Consider the following 17,835-nt stretch of genomic DNA (forward strand, 5'->3'; position numbering starts at 1 on the left):
TTTGCTGCGGAGCGGCGCACCCCGAAAGGTACCGGAGCGGGGGGTGGGCCAAGCCAGGCCGGGGGTGCCGGGGGCAGGGCGACCGGCAGAGCCACCCTCCCCCGGGTCTCCTCCATCCCTGCCTGGGGCCCCTCCGTGTCCTGGGTATCCCCCCCCAAGAGGCCACTTGGTTCTTGAACGCCAAGGTCCCACCCGCGGAAGCCTGGCTCTTAACCTCCGGCCTGGCCTCTCTTCCTAGAGCCAGTGCTGGGGCCGGGGTGGCGGGGTGGGGGGGGCTGCGCCGGAAGAAGCCGGGTCCTGCCAGGAGCCCTCCCCCTCCCTCCCCACCAAAGCCCCGGAACCTGGGCCCCCTCGAGGGACGCGGGATCTGGGGCCTCCTGCCCAACGCGATGGGGAGAAACGCTGGGCCCCGAGTTAGGATCTGGCGACGGGCGCCAAGGCTCAGACGCCGAGGTGTGGATGGGAGCGTTTCCCCCTGGTGGGCGGCCCTAGGGGCCGAGGAGGACCCAAGGGGAGGTGCCGGGCGGAAAGAACCAGAAACTGAGGCCGGATCCTCCGCCAGGGAGCGCGCACAGGCCTGCCCTCTGCGGGTCCGCGCGCGCAGGGCCTCGTCTCCTTGGGGAAAGCGGTTGGGTGGCATCTGCTAAACCCACGATGCCATGGAGCACTAGCCTTGAACCTCGCTTTAGGCGAGTCGTCTGGGAAGTAAGAGGAATTGTGACCAAAGGTATCCGGGTTACTATGCTAACGAGTGTCGGGGGGCGGACAGGTGTTGGAGCAGGTCTGGCTGCTACTGCCGTGTGTTCCCTGCGGGACCGTTCCCGTGGGTTAGGGAATGTGCCCGTGGTAGTGGCCAGATTGCGTCACGGCATAAGTAGTCTCTCTTTTGGTAAAAAATGGCTGTATGTATGCGTAGTCAGATTTTTATAAAAAAAAACTCATAAAGCCCTCAGATCCAACATGCCATAGCTTACCTCTATGTGTGCGGGGGGGATGGGCAGTGCAGAGTGGATGGACCAGGCATAGGGTGGCCCAGAAAATGGTTCATTCTTCTGTATGTATTTTTTGAAAGTGCGGGATTAGGGCAGTCTTTAAAATTTTGTGTTTTTCAAATATGTTTGTTTATTTTCAAGATCATAATAGTCAAAAGCAGATGGTGCTAGTCCTGCTCCGGTGGGCCCTGGGGCTCCTCTTTGTAGGAATGTCAGCAACGTCTGCCAAGCCCTTAGCTCAGGGTCACCCCCACTGCTCTGAGAGGACTTGGCATCCGTGGGCTGGGTGCTGGGGAAATCTAATGACCCCAATACACAGGATCGCTGGCCTGATGGAGCCCAGAGGAGTGAAACACGACACGATTATCTTGTACGTGTAAGACCGGGGCAAACAGAGAGGAGGAGACATGGGAGGACCAGGCTGGGACCCGTGGATGGGGCACAGACGAAAGGGTCCCAGGAATGAGATGAACCATTGCAGTGACAGCACCGGGCACACACATGAGGATTGGAAAGGGAAACTGTCGCAGGCACCAGTGCCCCTCTGCCTGTTCTCAGAGCGCTCCTGCCACCGTGTTACCAATGCCTGTGGCAAGAGGGGCCTTGCCCAGGTGTGGATGGGCATGTAGTCAGGCCGCAGGCAGTGCCGGCCACTGGCACGGCTGATGTCTTGATCGCAGAGGCCCGGAGCCCGACACAGGATGCAGAGTTTCCTGAGGCTGCTGAGGGAGAGCCGGGGCCCCGGGCCCCCCTTGGAGGGGCTGGTGACTCTTGCAGGCAGACTGTGCCGGGACCTCCAGGATGACCCAGCCCAGGTGCAGCCCTTGGTCACTGCCGTGTTGGACAGTCCCCTCCGCCTGCACCTCCTGGACAATGCGGATGTGGCCCTCGTGTGTGCCCGAGCGCTGGCCCAGCAGGACCAGCACCAGGCTGCTTGCCGCGTCCTGGAGGTAAGACCCATCTCGGGGCAGGGGTGGGGGGGGGGAGCCACAGCAGCCACCACCGTCCCCAACCCAATGGAAGCACCTACAGGTCGGCAAGAACCTGGGGAGACATTCTAGAAACCAAGCCAGGATGGTCCACTCTCTGTACAGAGTTCTGACTACCTTAGTAATTGGAGGCCAAACTGTCTGTCTGTGAGCTCCATTTTGAGCGGCGGTCCTGGCTTGGAGAGTTGGGATCCCAGTGGGTAAGACAGTCACACAGACCCGTGACCTCAGTCCCTTAGCTGCAGGCCCGTAGCTGGGCACGCAGACCGAAAGTACGGTCGTCACTCATCGGGTGACACTTGGGCGCACAACTCCTCTGACAGCGACGTGACGTGAAGCCGTTACGGTCTCTCGCCACTTAATGTGACCACAGGACGTTCTGCTACCTGAACACTGGTATGTCGGATTACAGCATGCTATCACATAGGACATGCCGGCATTATTTCCTAAACTCTGAGAAGTTCTGAATTCCAAAATACGGCTGGCTCAAAGGGTTTCAAAGAAGGGGTGCGAGGGCCTGTTTTTCCCTCTTTCACCCCATCATACAGCTGATGCGGAAGTCATGCTGAGTTTATTTTTAATTTTTTTTTTTGAGTTTATTTTTGAGATAGTTCTTTTTTTTTTAAATTTTTTTTATTTTTCTTTATTTTTCAAGATTTTATTTATTTATTTGAGAGGGAGCATGAGCAGGGGGAGGAGCAGAGGGAGAGGGAGAAGCAGACTCCCCGCTGAGCAGGGAGCCCCACGTGGGGCTCGATCCCAGGACGCCGGGGTCATGACCTGAGCCGAAGGCAGACTCTTCACGGATGGAGCCGCCCTGGCACCCCGAGATACTCTGTTCTTTCCAGTTCTTTCCGTTTCCACGCCCTCCGCCCCAGGCTGCATAGTGCCCTCGTGTCCCCTTGGTTTGTTCTTCACGTAGCCGCCGGAGGGCTTGCGGGCGCCGCTGAGCCACGGTGAGCCCCGAGCCCGCGTCTGCGCTTGCCCGCGGCCCGCTCTCCCCGCCGGCCGCTCCCCGAGCTTCCTCGGCAGTCGGCAGTCGTCACGGTGCTTCTGTGCTGTTGCGACAGTCCCGAGGCCTCAGGACCTCAGCACGTGCTGCTCCCTCTGCCGGCGGCTGGAGCCCGGCTGCCTGCGGGCTGCTGCCTTTCCCCCTCGCTGCTTTCTGCTGCAGACGTCTCCCCGGCTCGGCGGTGCCCCCTTTATCGAGCAGCGTAGAGCCTGGTTCCCCCTGCGGCTCCCTCCTCCGGTCTTTGTTCCGTCGGCCTCCCCGGCACTACGGCCCCTGAGGGAGGCCCCCCTCGGTTGTGCCCACGTAGCAGCGGGGAGTCAGCGGGGCTCCGTGTTTCACGTCCGTCAAAGCGAACGACCAGGGGAGACACGGGTTGTGGTGCCCCGTCGAGGCACTCGGTGGTGAAACGTGTGAATGACACCCGTGACGGAAACCCCCCGGAGAGGGGATGTAAACTCGGGCTGGACGGCCCTCAGCGTCTCTGAGGAGCTGACGTGTCGGGGAGACCTGAGAGAGCCGGCGGGGGCGGCGCACCAAGGAGGGGCACTTCCTGCCCAGGGCCACGTCCTGCAGGGGACACGTCTCCCTGACAGCTGTGCCCCAGGCTGATGGCTGCATCGTGGCAGCCGACTGGAAGTCACAGCCTCGCAAAATGGGCTTTTTCCGCTCTGTGGAGAGAAGGCTGAATGATTGTCGGCACCTCCCCTGCCGAGATGATGCTCCGAGAACATTGGAGTTAAAAGCGGCAACCACACGCCGGCCACAGGGCTGTGTCGAGGGGAGGCCAGCGCTGGGCACCCTTGGCCATCTCCCCAGTCTGGTCGTGTGAACGGGTCACGCTGGATTGGTGAGCTTGGTGGGGCGCAGACCAGAACCACTTCATTCCTCTCGGCTCAGGACGCGCTCCCCGAGCATTCGAGGGGCAGCCCCGCTGGGCGGGAGAGGAAGGTCTTTCGTGCAAGGTGGGGGTCAGCCCTCGGACCCTCAAGTCTGACCAGGTGCCTCTGACTGTGGCTCTGCCTCTCGTGTGTCGTGTGGCCCCGGGCCCATCGTTTGCCTTCCCCTCGCCTCGTGCTCCCCGTGTGGAAGGAGCGGCGGAGAGCTGCTTCGTGTGTGGGGGGGGCTGACGGGACCTCGCCCGGGCCCTCAGCCAGCAGCTCCTCCCGCAGGTCGGGTCGGGTCGGGGGGCAGTGCTCCGGGGGCAGCCGGGCCTCAGCAGGCTTTTCTTGGCAGGGGTGCCAGGTGCCTGGAGGCAGCCAGGAGCTGGTCCAGCTCTGGAACGACCTTCACTACCGTCTGGTCATGAAGCGGCTGGGCGTGGCCACGCTCACCCCAGTGCAGAAGTTCCGCTGCAGAAAGAGGTACGCCGCTGGCCTTTCTTTGTGCGGGCTCCCCAGGACTCCTGGGGGTGTTTCATCTAAAAGCACAGAGGGGCTGAGGTGAAGCAGAGACAGGGAGGTAAATGCAGGAAAAGTCACAAGAAGCGGTAACCGTCGAAAGGTAACAGGCTCTGGGACAGCCAGTGTGCCCAGCACTGAGCCACCCTCTCCAGCTGCTCAGCCGGCCGTGGAGCGCACCCCTCCTTACGCCTGCAGGGCGAGGAGGGCCACTGCCTTCCTGTGAGGGCTCTGAAGGCTCTGCAGGGAAGGAGGCAGCCGGTGGACATCCCGACCTCACTCTCTTCCTCTTGTCTTCTCCTCCCGTGGGAGATGCCCAGCACATGTGCCTTTGGTCATCTGATTCCCACAGACAGGCTCCGCAGGTGCCACGGGCCGGGGTCTTCAGCACCTCCCCTCAGGGCTGCGGGACCTTTCAAAGAGAGGTAAAGATGAGAGTGATGGACGCGTCGGGCAAGATGCATGGGGTGCTTAGGAGATTGCCCGGCACATGGGGGATGCTGGGTCCGTCTTAAGAGTAATTACCACCACGGCCGTTATCAGCACTAAGGAAACATTACAACTTCTAATTACTATTATTCCTTCATTACCACTTATGGATGAGGAAACTGAGGCACAGAAAGGTCAGAACTTGCCCAAGCCGTCACAGGAGAGACATGTAAAGCTGGGACTCCAGGCTAGACAATGAGACCGTAAAGCCTTTCTTCATCCTGGGTGTTGCCCCCTGACCAGGAAGGGCTGATGTCCTCTGAGTTCCCGGCAGCCCAAGTAATGGGATTTTTGCACCAGGGGCCTGGTAACCAGAAGCAGCAACGGATTCCTTCTGGATCAGAGAGAAATTTTTCCATGGTGTCTGTCAAAGAATGAGATATGTCCCCAAAGCCCAGTAGTTCATCAGCCTTATGGTTTTCGGGAATGGGATCCTTTCCCTCCATATAGTTGCCGATGGCCTGCCAGAGTACAGTTCAGTAAATGATTTGGGGATCAGTATGCGCTGTTTGTAAAGAGGCCCCTGATTGCTGGGTGCTGTCGGAGTTGCTGGGGATACAGCCTGAGCCCTACTCTCCCGGACCTGACACTCGGTGCAGACAAGGGACAGTAGAGAGGACACAAAGTAGATTCCATCGTTCAGAGCGGGAGTACTAGGCACAGAATGTGCTTAGTAGAGGACTGTACCACCTTCGTCCTTTGTTCTGGGGTGGAGGGTGCTGGACAGGCTCCTCTAAGCCTTGGCAGAGGAGGCCTGAATGTGGGGATGGCAGCCCTCGGAGGTGTAAGCACGGGGTGATAGTGGAGTTAGAGCGATGGTTGGTCCACCGGCTGAGGGTGGTGGTTTCTCCCGGAGGGGTGTCACCCACGGGTGGGTCGGCGTAGGAGCAGAGGCAGGAGGCCCTCGGGAGTCTCTGGGTGTGTCAGGACAGATTTTGGAGGATTTGCTGAGGAGCTGGAGGTGTTGGAGGTAAAGAGAGAATAAAGGCAGCCTGCGGGGCGCTTGGCCTGACTGGCTGGAACATGGTGGTTTCTCACTGAGATGCACAGAATTGGGGCCTGGGGGGAGATGGGGAGAGTGAAGGATCAAGCTCCATTTGGATGTGGCGTGTGTGGGACGCCATTTTTGACATCCACAGTGGTTTGCTTAGTTGGCGTTGGAGTATCTCGGGTGTTCCCCGCTGGTACCATTTGTTTCCTTTTGGAAAAATCCATGTGTCTACACAGGAGAGTGAGTCGCGTGACCGACCTCAGTCTCCTCGTCGTCCGCTCTCTAGAGCTCCGGGCCACTGGTCGGGGAGCGGTCCCGGAGAGCCCGGTGACGCCCGAGGGTGTGCAGGTGAACACGGGCGGATGCGGGGCCCTCGGTCCTTGCGAGGAGGGACTCGGCAGCACGAGCCTGGAGAGGAGCAGCCGCCGGCGAGAGGAGAGGACGCGTGGGGGGGGCGCGCAGTGTTTGCGAGCCCGCGAGGAAGCAGGAGCAGCGTCTGTGACCGCGTCCGCACTGTCCTTATCCAGGAACCCACCACCGCCCTCCCTCTGCCCCGACGGCCCGAAGAGCCGGAACTTTCCCAGAGAGGTTCGCCAGAAGCTGCACGACTTCGCCTCTGCCGTGAGCACCAACCCCAGCAAGGCCGAGAGGGTAAGAGCCGAGGAGGCGGCGGGGGCCGCCCTCCGCTTCGCTGCCCCCCGACCTCAGGTGACCCCCACCCTTGTGGCTCCCCCGCCCCCGGGCCTTCCGCGGGGCCCTCTGCTGGGGCGCCGGTGGCTTCTGGGCCTCTGAGCCTCCCTGGGCGACCGGAGCTCGCTGGCCGGCAGCTCCGGACCGTCCCGCCTGCGCACGTGGAGGGTCCGTGCCCTCCCGCCGCGCGGCCGGGCAGGGGTGCGGGGGTGAGGAGGCGGCGGTGGCGGAGCTTCCGGCGCCGGGCAGGCGGGTGTTCGCAGAGCTCCCCGCCCGTGGGGGCCGGCGGGCGCCCTCGGCAGCGCGGCCCCGGAAGCTGGAGGCACGGGCGAGCCGCCGCCCGAGCGAGTTAGTTTCCGGCTGCTTTGAAGTCGGGGCCAGTTCTCTTCCCCCGCTACTCTGCTCTGTCCAATCGGCGGGGGCGCCCCTGTGTTAGCTCCACCTACTGGTCGCCCTCATCCAATCGGCAGGGCGTTCCCGAGTGGGGGCTTGCCCAGTCAGCGGGGCGTTCCCCGTGCCTGCCCCGCCCGCCGCGTTCCCTGTCCAATCGGCAGGGCTCTCCCAGCGGTACCCGCGCCGGCGCCGCGGGCTGGCTTCCGGCGCTCGGCGACCTGCGGCGCGGGCGACGGCCTGCGGCGCGCGCCGGCTCCCTGCGTCGGTCCCGGGCCCCCGCTGCCTCCCGCCGGGCCGCGGCGCCGCTCGGGCGCTCCCCGTGTCTGGGCTCGCGTCCGGCTGCGGCTCCGCGAAGGAGCCAGGGCGGGGTGGAGGGCGTCCCGCCTCGGAGGCCGCGCGGGGCGGGAGGCGGGACCCGGCCCCTCGGGTCGCCCTGGGCCCGGGGGCGGCGCTGGAGGCTCTGCTGTTTGGGGGCAGGAGAACCTGGCCGTGGAGATGAGCCTGAGCGCAGAGCAGGTGTACAACTGGTTCGCCAACTACCGGCGGCGCAGAAGGGCCCTTCTCCAGCGTCGTCCGCCAGCCCCGGAGGACGCGGCGGTGGACCTCCGCGTGAGGGAGACGGCTCCGGAGCCCCCGCAGCCCCCGGGCCGGCCCCGCCTTGGCCCCGGAGGTGCGGCCCGGCCTCAGTGGCCAGGTGAGAGGCTCCCGCGCTCCACGCTCGGCCCGGCACGCTTTTCCAGGGCTAGGCCTAGTGAGCGCCACACTGCTAAGGGACGGGCCCCCCACGGCCAGTCGGCACGTTGAGGACGTCCTCTTGTGTGAGCGAGACCCCCGAAGCCGGGGGTCGGGGTGGGCTCGCAGTGGGCGTGAGTGAGGCTGCAGCAGCTGTTCTGCATGTAGAGGTTACTGTGTCCGGGCCGGGCGCCCGCGAGCAGACCTGGGAAGCGAGCCAGCCGGCATGGTGGCGGGTTCTCGGGGTTCTAGAGACGCGCTGGCTTCAGACAGGAGAGCTGTGAGCGGCGCACGAAGGATACTGTAATGTTGCGGTAGTAGCACCCTTTGCCCGCAGGCAGGGCTGCTCTTAACCCGCTGGGAAGGAGGCTGGGACGCAGAGCTCCAGCAAGCCTCCCCACCACCTGATTGACTTTCAGCAGGACCGGAGGAAGATGGGCCTGCACAGTCCAGGGAGACCACTCAAGGGCCGTGGGAGTCGCTGGCTCTGGCCCCAGACTTTTCTGGAGACGAGACTCTGCCGAAGCCATTGCCTCCCAGGTACTGCCATCCGCACAGCCCGTGGGACCATCTCCGTGTTTACTTTCCCCATCCTGAGTGGGTGACCGGGCCTGGAGCGCACATGTGGATGTTGGGGCTGACGGTGGGACCACGTCAGTGATTGCTGAGAGCAGAGAGACCTCTGTGATTCTGGGGTGGGGAAGCCGCTGGGAAGGAGGCCATGTCAGGGAACTCCCACTTGCTCTTTGGAGCCTGGCTCGTAGCCTGACTTCATGTATGTGCTGGAGAAGGGGGAAAACAGAGTGGGAAGGAACACATGCTGGCTTACTTCGCAAAGCCAAACCCTAGCTTTTGCTTCTTTCTTACTGTATTTTGTAGTGTTTGTATGTTGTTGAGTCCGTGACAGGTAATAGTTCTTGAATTCCTGATTATGCACCAGGCACTGTCCAAGCCTGGTCCCTCACCTGGGATGAGGCATGAACCTGGTGTAAGGGCAAGGAGAGTGCTGGCCATCGGCAGGACTAGGTCTGAGAGAGGGGCCAGGTTCCCCGTTGTGTAACCATCAAGCTGTGGACACTTTTTCCGCCTACCATCGTGCCATCGGCATCTCTCATGACACTCCCTGTCTGCCCTTCCCGTGAAGGCTGGCACTGCCTAGGTGTGTGAACTTAGGCAGGTTCCTGTGAGCTCTCAGTGCCGTGCGTGTCTCATCTGCGAGATGGGGAGGGGTATGATGCAGGTGGTTGCAGAGATGACAGGGCTAGGGGAGGGGATCGCAGAAGCCCAGGGGCACCATCTGAGACACACCGAGTGGGCAGTATCGAGTCTTTAAATTATTATCAACTGCTGCCTGGTGTTCCTGTAGGTCAGCCATCGTCACTCACTCCACTGCTAGGGTCTTGCTCATCGTTTCCTGCTGTCGGTATTGTGGAACAGTGCTTCGTTGAAGGTCCTTTTAAATCAGCAGCTGATGAGTCTTAGTATTTTTTTAACTGTTGTGGAGCCCTTGCTCCACAGGTAGAACAGCGAAAGCAGTGTGATTCGGGTCACGGTGGGCCAGAAAGCCGTCCGTGGCTGAGTTGAGTTGGGAGCCTGGATTCCCAAACGGGACTGGAGTTTCCTCCCGGTCCTCTCTTCCCTGGCCTGAGGGAGTCTCTGCCCTCCAAGGGACGGTGTTTGCTGTCTTTCCCAGGTCTCTGCAGGGCAGTGAGATGTACCAGGAGGGGCCTGGCCAAAGCCCTGCCACTCTCCCCCACATCTGCCCAGGCCCTGGCCTCTGCCCTCTGACTGCTGGCAGTGACATGCTGGACTCTTCTCTGGCTGCCCCTGAGTCATGGCTGATGTCCCTCGCACTGGCATCCTCCAAGGAAGTTTCCTTCCAGACTGGGCAGCTGGTCCATGGGCATGGGCTGGACCTCACGATGCGCCCTGCAGATGCCACTGTGGCTGTGTCCATCACTGCCCTCGGTGAGCCCAGCTCCACAGGTGGGTCCATGGCACAAGATGCCACAACTAGTCGGGTCTCATTTGAGGGGGTGTGGGAAGGGGAAGCACTCTCCTGCTTTTCTAGTTTGCAAAGTGAAATGTGCATATGACTAAAAGTAGGACGGTGAGGAAAGGGTTAAAATGAAATGAGACAGCTGCCACCCTGCACTCCCATTGCAGTCCACCTGACTTATCTGTCACCACGTGCTGCAACAGAGGACAGGTCACCGCATCTCATCATCTAAGTATCATTTCCTTAGTTTCATGTTAGTTATCGTTGTAGCTATAACTACCTGTAGAGAGTATGTATTTAGATACATGTTTGTCTACCAAATTGAAAAGCATCTTGTGACACTTCACCTTATATGGAGGCTGTTGGCACCGTCAGTTTACCCATCACCTAAATTTCTTAGTCTTCTGTGTTTATATCTTCACTTTCTTGGGGTTTCTAATTGTCTTCCTTTTTTTTAGATTACCTGTTTTTGTCACACCTGTAACTTCTCCCGTTTTTCCAAGTGTCTCCTCTGAAGACTAGTGGCTGGGAGGTCTCCTTTCTGTTTCCACCCAAGTGATGTTTCCCTAGACCTGGGGTGGAGTCACCACCCCAAGAACACTCCTTTCATTGCCTCCCGGGTTTGGGTCAGTGTTTTCTGAGTTGTAGGTCTTGTCCCGTCTTCACTGACTTTCTTGTTATGTTTGAGAACGTCTTCACTGAGCAAGAAAGGGGGCTTGTGAGATAAATTTTCTGATTCTTTACATGCTGTGAAATTATCCTTAACCTGCTCTCACATTTGATGAATAAATTAGCAGGGACAGAATTTTGATGTTAAATTAAATACTCTCCCGTAGATATCTGCAGATATATTTATATCATTGTTTGTAGCATCTGATGTTCATGTCATCTTGTTGGCTTTTTTGCAGATCACATATTGTTACTTTCTTGGAATTTTTGTTTGTTTGCTTGCTTTAAGTCTGGGTGTTCTGAAATTTCACGGTGATGGTTCGAGGTGTGAGTCTCTTTAATTCACTTTCCTATTAAGCCTTTTGATTTAAAGAACATGTAACAATGTATTCTCTAAGGTTTGGGTATTTTTTGGATAATATTCCTTGATAATTTTCCTCCTCCATGTTCTTCATTCTGTTTAGAACACAAATCTTGCCGGGGTTTTGGAAATCCTGGGCCTGTCTCCCCAAGTGCTTACCTTTTTCTTACGTTTCTTTTCTTTTTCATTGTATATGCTTGGGGGTGTTAGTGTCTGTCTTTCAAAACTCCTAATTTGATAGTTATACTTTAAGAGAATTCCAGGCTCTTTTTTTATTTGAACTTTCCTTTAGTCAGGGGTTGTGTTACTTTTTATAGGTGCGGTATCCTTTTTTCCCCTGAGTGTTCAAAATAAAAAGTTTCAAAATTAGGCTTTGTTGTGTGAAGGCGGGAATATTGGGGCTGTGGATTCTGGCCCTACCTTGAGTAGAGAAAGGTGAGGGGCCGGAAGGAGGAAGAGCCCTGGAGACTCATTGCTCTGGAGGCAGCTTTTCAGTTGGATCATATCGGTCCTTCATTTGCCCCCGTCTTCCCCTGTGAGAGACCTGCGTTTGCCCATCCCGTATTTACCGCCAAGGCTGGGGTGGGGTGGTCGCTGGCCGCATTCACATGGGGGCGAGGGGAGCTGGTGTTCACACCAGGTCCAGCACAGGTGAGAGGTGACGTTCTGTATGGATTGGTGAGCCTCCCTGCCCACTGACCGCCTGAGCACCAGGATGTTGCCCTGCTCTCCCTTTCCCTAACTTTCTTCACCCTCCCTCCCACTTTAAGATTCCCAGGACTTGATCTGTATCCCACCTTGCTTTCAGGCGCCCTACCAACAAAGGGTGGTACTTGCGTCCTGGGTCTGCAGAACGGGGGGGTCTCCCCCCACTTACTGCTCCTCTCCTTACGCTGCTTTTGTTCTGGGCTTTTGGCTTCTTGTCTTCCTTTTGGGGGAAGAAGATGTAATCTAGTGATCTTTTAAGTCTGAACCAGCAATGCTCAGATTAGCCCTTCAGTTGTATTTGACATACCTCAGAGTATTTCTAGAGTTCTGCAGAAGAGAGGAAACAGCAGAAAGTGGGGATAGAATCACGTAGTGAATGGTCGGGAAAGTTCCTTTGGTCTGAGATCGGGCTGCAGGCTGAACGTTCGGTGGTCACTCTGGCAGACAGTGGGGGGTGGAGGCGGGACAGTGCATGCCCAGCCCAGCTGGCCTGTTGTTTTGTCTGAGGTCAGGGAGTCTGACGCTAGGCTTACCACCTGGTAGACTCCTTACCTTCCCTCGCACTGAAGTGTCTGCTGGCCCAGAACTGATCCGATCTACCGTGGCTTATGTGTAAGAGTGAGAGACATACGGGGATGACCTCGGCAACATTTTCTATAGAAGGGGGAGCAGGGTAAGGTAGTGCCACGTCGCATCTCTGTGAAATCGTGGTGCGGCGTGAGATGGAAGGTGGCAGTGGATGTGGCCCAGTCTTTGAAGAGCCAGCACGAGGCAGACTGAGAAGTTCCACACGGCAGCAGTGGCCCTGGAGGCCCGCCTAAAGTCTGGGTGGATGAAGCAAAATTTGAAGTCTGCAAAACTGGACTTTGCTTTTGTTTCCGGAAGCCTAAAAAGGCTATTGAGATCAATAGCTGTGACTCTTCCTCAGTAAGGGAGGTTGAGGCTTGGGACCGGCCAGGCTGGACGCTGCTTCTCTGTGGAGGTCTCGGTCTTGGTGCTTGTGGGCCGTGTTCTGTCCTCCCAGCACTGGGGTGTGGAATTTGCTTCTGTGTAGGATTCGCTGACCCACCTGCTGGCAACCCCCTGAGCATGTACCTGGAGGAAGGTGCAGGCACCAGCGGCGGCCGGGCAGAACAGCAGGCGGGCGGCTTCCTGGTGACGCAGCCTCCCGAATTCCTCCCAGCCCAGAGGTGAGCCACACAGAGCCATGGGTGGGGTGTTCCGGGTTTATAGACTTGGCACCTCAGATGTGCAGATCGAGTCCTTTCCTTACGGGTTTCTGGAAAATACATCATCATCCCCACCCTGCCTCTACCAGAAGAGGGTGGTTTTTTCCTGAGACAGAAGAGCACCCAGAAATGTCAGAGGAGACCCAGGTGTTGGTGTTGTGGACTGTGCTCCCACTTTGCCTGGATCCCCAAGATCACCCTGGATCCCAGAAGCTGCTTTTTGGCATTTTGTTTTCACCAGGTGGAGGTTGAGTTTTTATCCTGATTTTATATTCCAAACTGTAGTTTGAAAGGTGCGTGAGAGAGCTGTGCGTAGCCTAGGTGCAGCAGGCTCTGGGTGTGGGGGCCAGGACGACAGGCCAGGAGAATCCGGGGGCTGGGAAGAGGGATTAGAGGAGCGTGAGAAGTCAGGGGTCCTCTGTCGGACAGGGAAGCTGCAGTAGGCGTTGCCGGGACTAGGTTCCCAACGTGCATAGTCTCCCCAGTCTGGGAGCTGAAGGCCAGGTGCCCAGCACAAGCAGAATTACAGGGCAGCGTGGGGGAGAGAAGGGGAGCGGTCGGTCAGGTCACAAGTTCTTGCTGAAACAGCCGGAGCGTGAGCAAATGCAGACTTTGCAGATGGACTCACTTTTCTATTCATGTCCAGGAACCTGGATGGAGAAAATGCCACTGTCAGGTCCCCTCGTGGCCGCTCACCCTTGCACTCTGGTGGCCCAGCCCATCCTTGCTCTGATGTGATGACCTTGAGTCATTCTCTAACAGTAGAGTCGTTGGTGTCGTTAGCCTTCAGTAAAGCACCGTGTTTAGACGATACAGATGCTAGTTTTCTGAGAGTGACTTCTGTATCTACCACGTGCTGAGCCGTGTAGATCAGCCCCTCCTGCTGCCACCTGCAGGACCATGGATCTGCTTTCTTTAGCTGCATTTTTAAAAATCTCACGTGAATGGAATACAGAAGTGTTAAATTTTGTGGAGGGGAGAGAGGGTCTAGCTTCTCTGACTCTGCTTGAGTGTTTGGGGATTTTACCCTGTCGCTCCGTGTATCAGTCCATTCGTCTCTGTGAGTTCTGTCCGTTGATGCGGACGGACCGTGGTGTTTGGATCCATCGCCTCTTGGTAGCCATCTCTGGGTTCCGAGTTTGGGGTCGCTGTGAGCGCTCCTGGGTGTGTGTGGGTCTGCCCGTGTGCCTTCATGTCTCTGGGGTGTGTACGTGCCTGGGGGGGAATGGCCATAGGTGCGTGTTTGTGTTTTGGGGGACTGCCAGGCTACTGCTGTCCTGAGTGGCTACACCTGGTACCTTCCCTGCTGTCCCGGCTGCTCGATTTGATTCTGATGGCTCCCCAGGGTTGCCCCTTGACCGCATCTTCCTTCAGGTTTCTCTTTGTTGGCCATCTCTGTGAGCCTCCTCAAGTGCTCTCTGCCTCACCCAAGCCACTTGCCTGGGGTGTCACACGGGTCCCTCTAGCACCGGAGGGCCCTGCGGGAGGACACTTCCTAAAGTGTGTCTTACCCCTGGAAGGGCTGCTTATATGCAGAGAGCTGTCAGGTCATGTTGCTCGCAGGGTGGACCATGACCTGGTGCCCCTCGATATGGAGCTTGTCCTGACGTCTCTTTTCCAGTCCGCTGGAGTTGGCACCGGGCCCTTCCTTCTCCAGCCCTGTTTCTGCTGTGCACCTGAGCCAACCCGTGCCCTCCAGCCAGGTGAGACCCTACCACCAGGGACTCTGGGTGTCCCTCTTAACTTTTGGATCCTCGGGTCATACCTTTGGAGTGAGTAAACCAGGCACGTGTCACAAGGGAAGGGATGCTTCAAGCCCGGACATCAGTGAATGGGGCCCGGGAGGTGGGTGCTGTGGGCTCGTGTTTCTTACTAAGTCCGGAGACGGGGTGTCCCGGAGTGGGGGTGGCAGGTGGGAAGGTGGAGCCGGGCAGAAGGTGTTTCCATGTGTAACGCTGTGTTGGCTTTCCAGGTGCAGCGGCCCGACGGCCCGGCCTCCAGCGATGCCTTCTGGGGGGCCAGAATGCTCCTTGAGCTGTCGGGGGGCAGCCTGGGCTGAGATGTCCCTTCGGGGTATCCAGCCAGTGCCCCCAGGGGAGCAGGTGTGGACATCGAGCCTTTCAACACATGTTACGTAGAGCTTTATTCCGACTGAAGAGAGGCCCCAGGGTTCCTTGGGGGGGGGCTGGTTTCCAGTGAGAAGCACTGAGGCTGCATAGCCCCTTGCCGTGTTTGCATAGTTTGGCCGCTCACTGTGTCAGAGGAAGCATTTGAGAAACGCTCTTAGCTCAGAAGTGCAAGGGGTCTGTTTCACTCAGGCAGTGGGAGAGTGTGGATTCGAGCTCCTGGGCATGTAGGTTATGGGCAGGGAAGGCCTTTCTGGAGATAGAGGAGAATGTTCCACTGCTGTCTGCGCTCCCTGCCCTATGACAAGGCCGAACTTCACCCGGTTAAGTTGGCGAGTGGGGCATGGGCAGTGTTGTGACACTTCTGTGTCTTGGGGGTGATGTGGTTGGGACGGCTCAGGCAGGGTGGGCCAGGGCGCCTTTTCCCTGCAGGTTGGAGTGCCCTGTGTTTGTAAAACAGATGTTCTGTTCAATTAAATTACAGTTCGATGTTCTGAACTCTCCCCTTTTACTGACCTGACCACATCTTGGACACCTGTCCCTGTCAGTCCTTGCCTTTCTGTCCCTGGCTGGCATTTTGTGGCCTGAGTGTTCATTGAGTGATGTACCAGTACCCTATTGATTTGATTGTTTCTAGTGTTTCTGGTTTATAAGCAGCACCACAGTGGGCATCTCTGCCCTGTGCCCTTCACCTGACTATTTTGTTGTGGGAAAAGGAATTGCCCTGGTGCTAGATGCCACCATGTCCAAGCGCGCAGGGCCCCAGGGGCTGAGTGTGATGTGACTCCTGATGCAGATGACTTTCTTTTTACAGGGGTGACTTTGACACTCAGGACTGTCACTGGCAGGAATAAGTCCTTGGTCCTTGCCTCACCCATTGTATCAGTTGAAAGTTGTATGCTGAGCAGTTCCTCTGATACATCAGGGAGCAAAGGCCATTTTGTGCTTGCAGGTGGCTCACAGGATGGACAGGAATAAACCGGCAGTCATGGGTGGTTGCTGAGAGGGTGGTGTGGAGCGAGGGATGGCTGAGAGCCCGGGATATGTGGTGCCTGAATGACAAGACACTGAGAGCTTCCTGAAGGAGGGGCAGCTGAGCTGAGACACCTGTGCTCCCCAACCACAGCCCCCCAGGCTCTCAGCTGTACTCCTCTCCCCTCACCTTTACTCTGTAGACCCTGGACCCATCACATCCCTTCCTCATCACCACATTGGTGCTGCCGAAGCACCAGCAGTAGTATGTACTTCCTTTCAGGGACACTCACTCTCATCCTGTTCCCTAGAATCAGGAATCTTTTAGTTGTCAAATATTTCTTTATTCTGAAACAGTCACAAACTTACAAAAAGTGAAAAATAGAGCACAAATTACTGAGCTGATGCCTGTACTCCATTTGTGTGTTTCCTTTAGATAAGGAATTCTGCATTGCTCTAGGAAGTCAGTGCTGGCCCTTCACTGCCTTCGTCCAGACCCCATGAAAGTCACTTGTCCCAGCAACACCCTAAGTGACAGATCACATCACATAGCCCATGCTGTGTGCTCTTGACTGTCTTACTGCCATTCAGGCCACAGCAGTGGACTTGAATGACCTTGACACTTTGGAAGAGTACAAGCCAGTTACTCTGTAGGATGTCCCCCAGAATGGCCATGTCGGGCATTTTCATGTTATTCGGGAAATTCCTTTTTGGATGGACTATCACGGAAGTGACACGAGGCACTTACCGTGTATTACAGATGGCACATGATTTTGGTTGTCCCATTATTATTGGTGCTCATTTGATCCCTTCATTAGGGTATTTCCTACCAACCTTCTCCACTATAGTTACTCTGCTTGTATATTTTGGGAGGTCGTGCTTTGCAGCTGTGCAAACATGCTGTTCTTCAAGCTTTCCGTTGACTCACGAATTTCTCTGGTGTGCTCCCATTTTCATAATCTGTGAACACATGACTAACCTAGTTCTGGCATCAGAATAGCACCAGCTTCCCTCATGTACCGTCACAAAGTCTACGCCTGTGAAGATTCGCTCTTCAGCCTTATGGGCCAGTCAGCCAGGTGGTGATTTGTTTTAATCACTGGGGTATGTAACTCATCGTGCATTACCTGTCACCATGGGAAGCACGGCTCAAATTCCTCCTGACCTCAGTCGTTCACAGTCTGCGTCAAATATCTGCACGGTTGATAAACCCTTTAGAGAGGGTTAGGGATTAACCCTGGGTTGCGAAGGCCCTTTGGCCTTCCATGGGAATGTGCGGAGCTCTGGGCCCGTCCCAGTCTTAGCCTTTCCTGAGCCACAGGGAGGAACCTATGTGTGAGGCAAGAGCCTCCTGAACAGGTTGTGCGAACACCTCCTGGGTAACTTCCTCCCCCTACCCTTTACAGACACCAGACTCGATCCTGAAAGTTCCAGAGCACAGACTCAGCCAGCTGGATTGTCTCCATTTTGTTGCAGATGGACTAAGGTCTCTGGAGCTGACTGTTAACTGGGACCCGAGCTCCTCTGGAGGGCCTCCTCTGCAGAGGTCAGATGTCCTGTGGGGCTGGAGGCCTCTCCCCCTCCCGCATGCCCAGCGCCTGTGGGAGTGGCCACTCCTCTCAGTGTCCTGCCACCCAGCTGCCACCCTGAGGTCCACCACTTCCATTTCTGCTGTCTTGACCCCAGGCCCCTTTGAGAGGAGGAATGTTGGCCCTACAGACTGTTCTGCCCTTACCCGCTTAGATCCTATGTCCACTAGCCAGCCTGGGTCTGGTGGGCGTAGGTGAGGTGCTGTGACCAGGTCGAGGGGCCTCTTTTTGTGCCTTGCTGAGGCACTTGCCCTCCTGAGATGACAAGGTTACGGTGGCTGTTTCAGATGGCTGACGGCTCTCAGAGGGGCCCAGAGGGGATGTCAGAGAGGCTTTCTGGGCTCTAGTAATGGCAGGGGGGATGTTCAGCGACCAGCTCCAGGGAGGCCAACTTCTCCGCCTCTCCTTGTCTACATAGTTGTGTGGGCCCCAGGAGGTTGAGAGCTGTGGCCAGACCTCCCTCACAATCAGGCCCAGAAATGATCACCCAGCAGTGG

The 17,835-nt window shown here is 57.4% G+C and overlaps 1 protein-coding gene across 1 annotated transcript; it reads left to right on the forward strand.

Moving 5' to 3' along the window:
• Window positions 1–1,693: 1,693 nt before the first annotated feature.
• ANHX (anomalous homeobox) lies at window positions 1,694–14,710 on the forward strand (the record flags this gene model as incomplete). Its single annotated transcript, XM_080821642.1, has 9 exons — window positions 1,694–1,942; window positions 4,227–4,354; window positions 6,398–6,521; window positions 7,431–7,647; window positions 8,105–8,225; window positions 9,379–9,671; window positions 12,477–12,612; window positions 14,273–14,354; window positions 14,624–14,710. The coding sequence occupies 9 exons, from the start codon at window positions 1,694–1,696 to the stop codon at window positions 14,708–14,710; spliced, it is 1,437 nt and encodes a 478-aa protein (XP_080677768.1).
• Between the last annotated feature and the right edge of the window lie 3,125 nt (window positions 14,711–17,835).

This window comes from Martes martes (assembly GCF_963455335.1).
Source record: "Martes martes genome assembly, chromosome: 13".
Lineage (NCBI taxonomy): Eukaryota > Metazoa > Chordata > Mammalia > Carnivora > Mustelidae > Martes > Martes martes.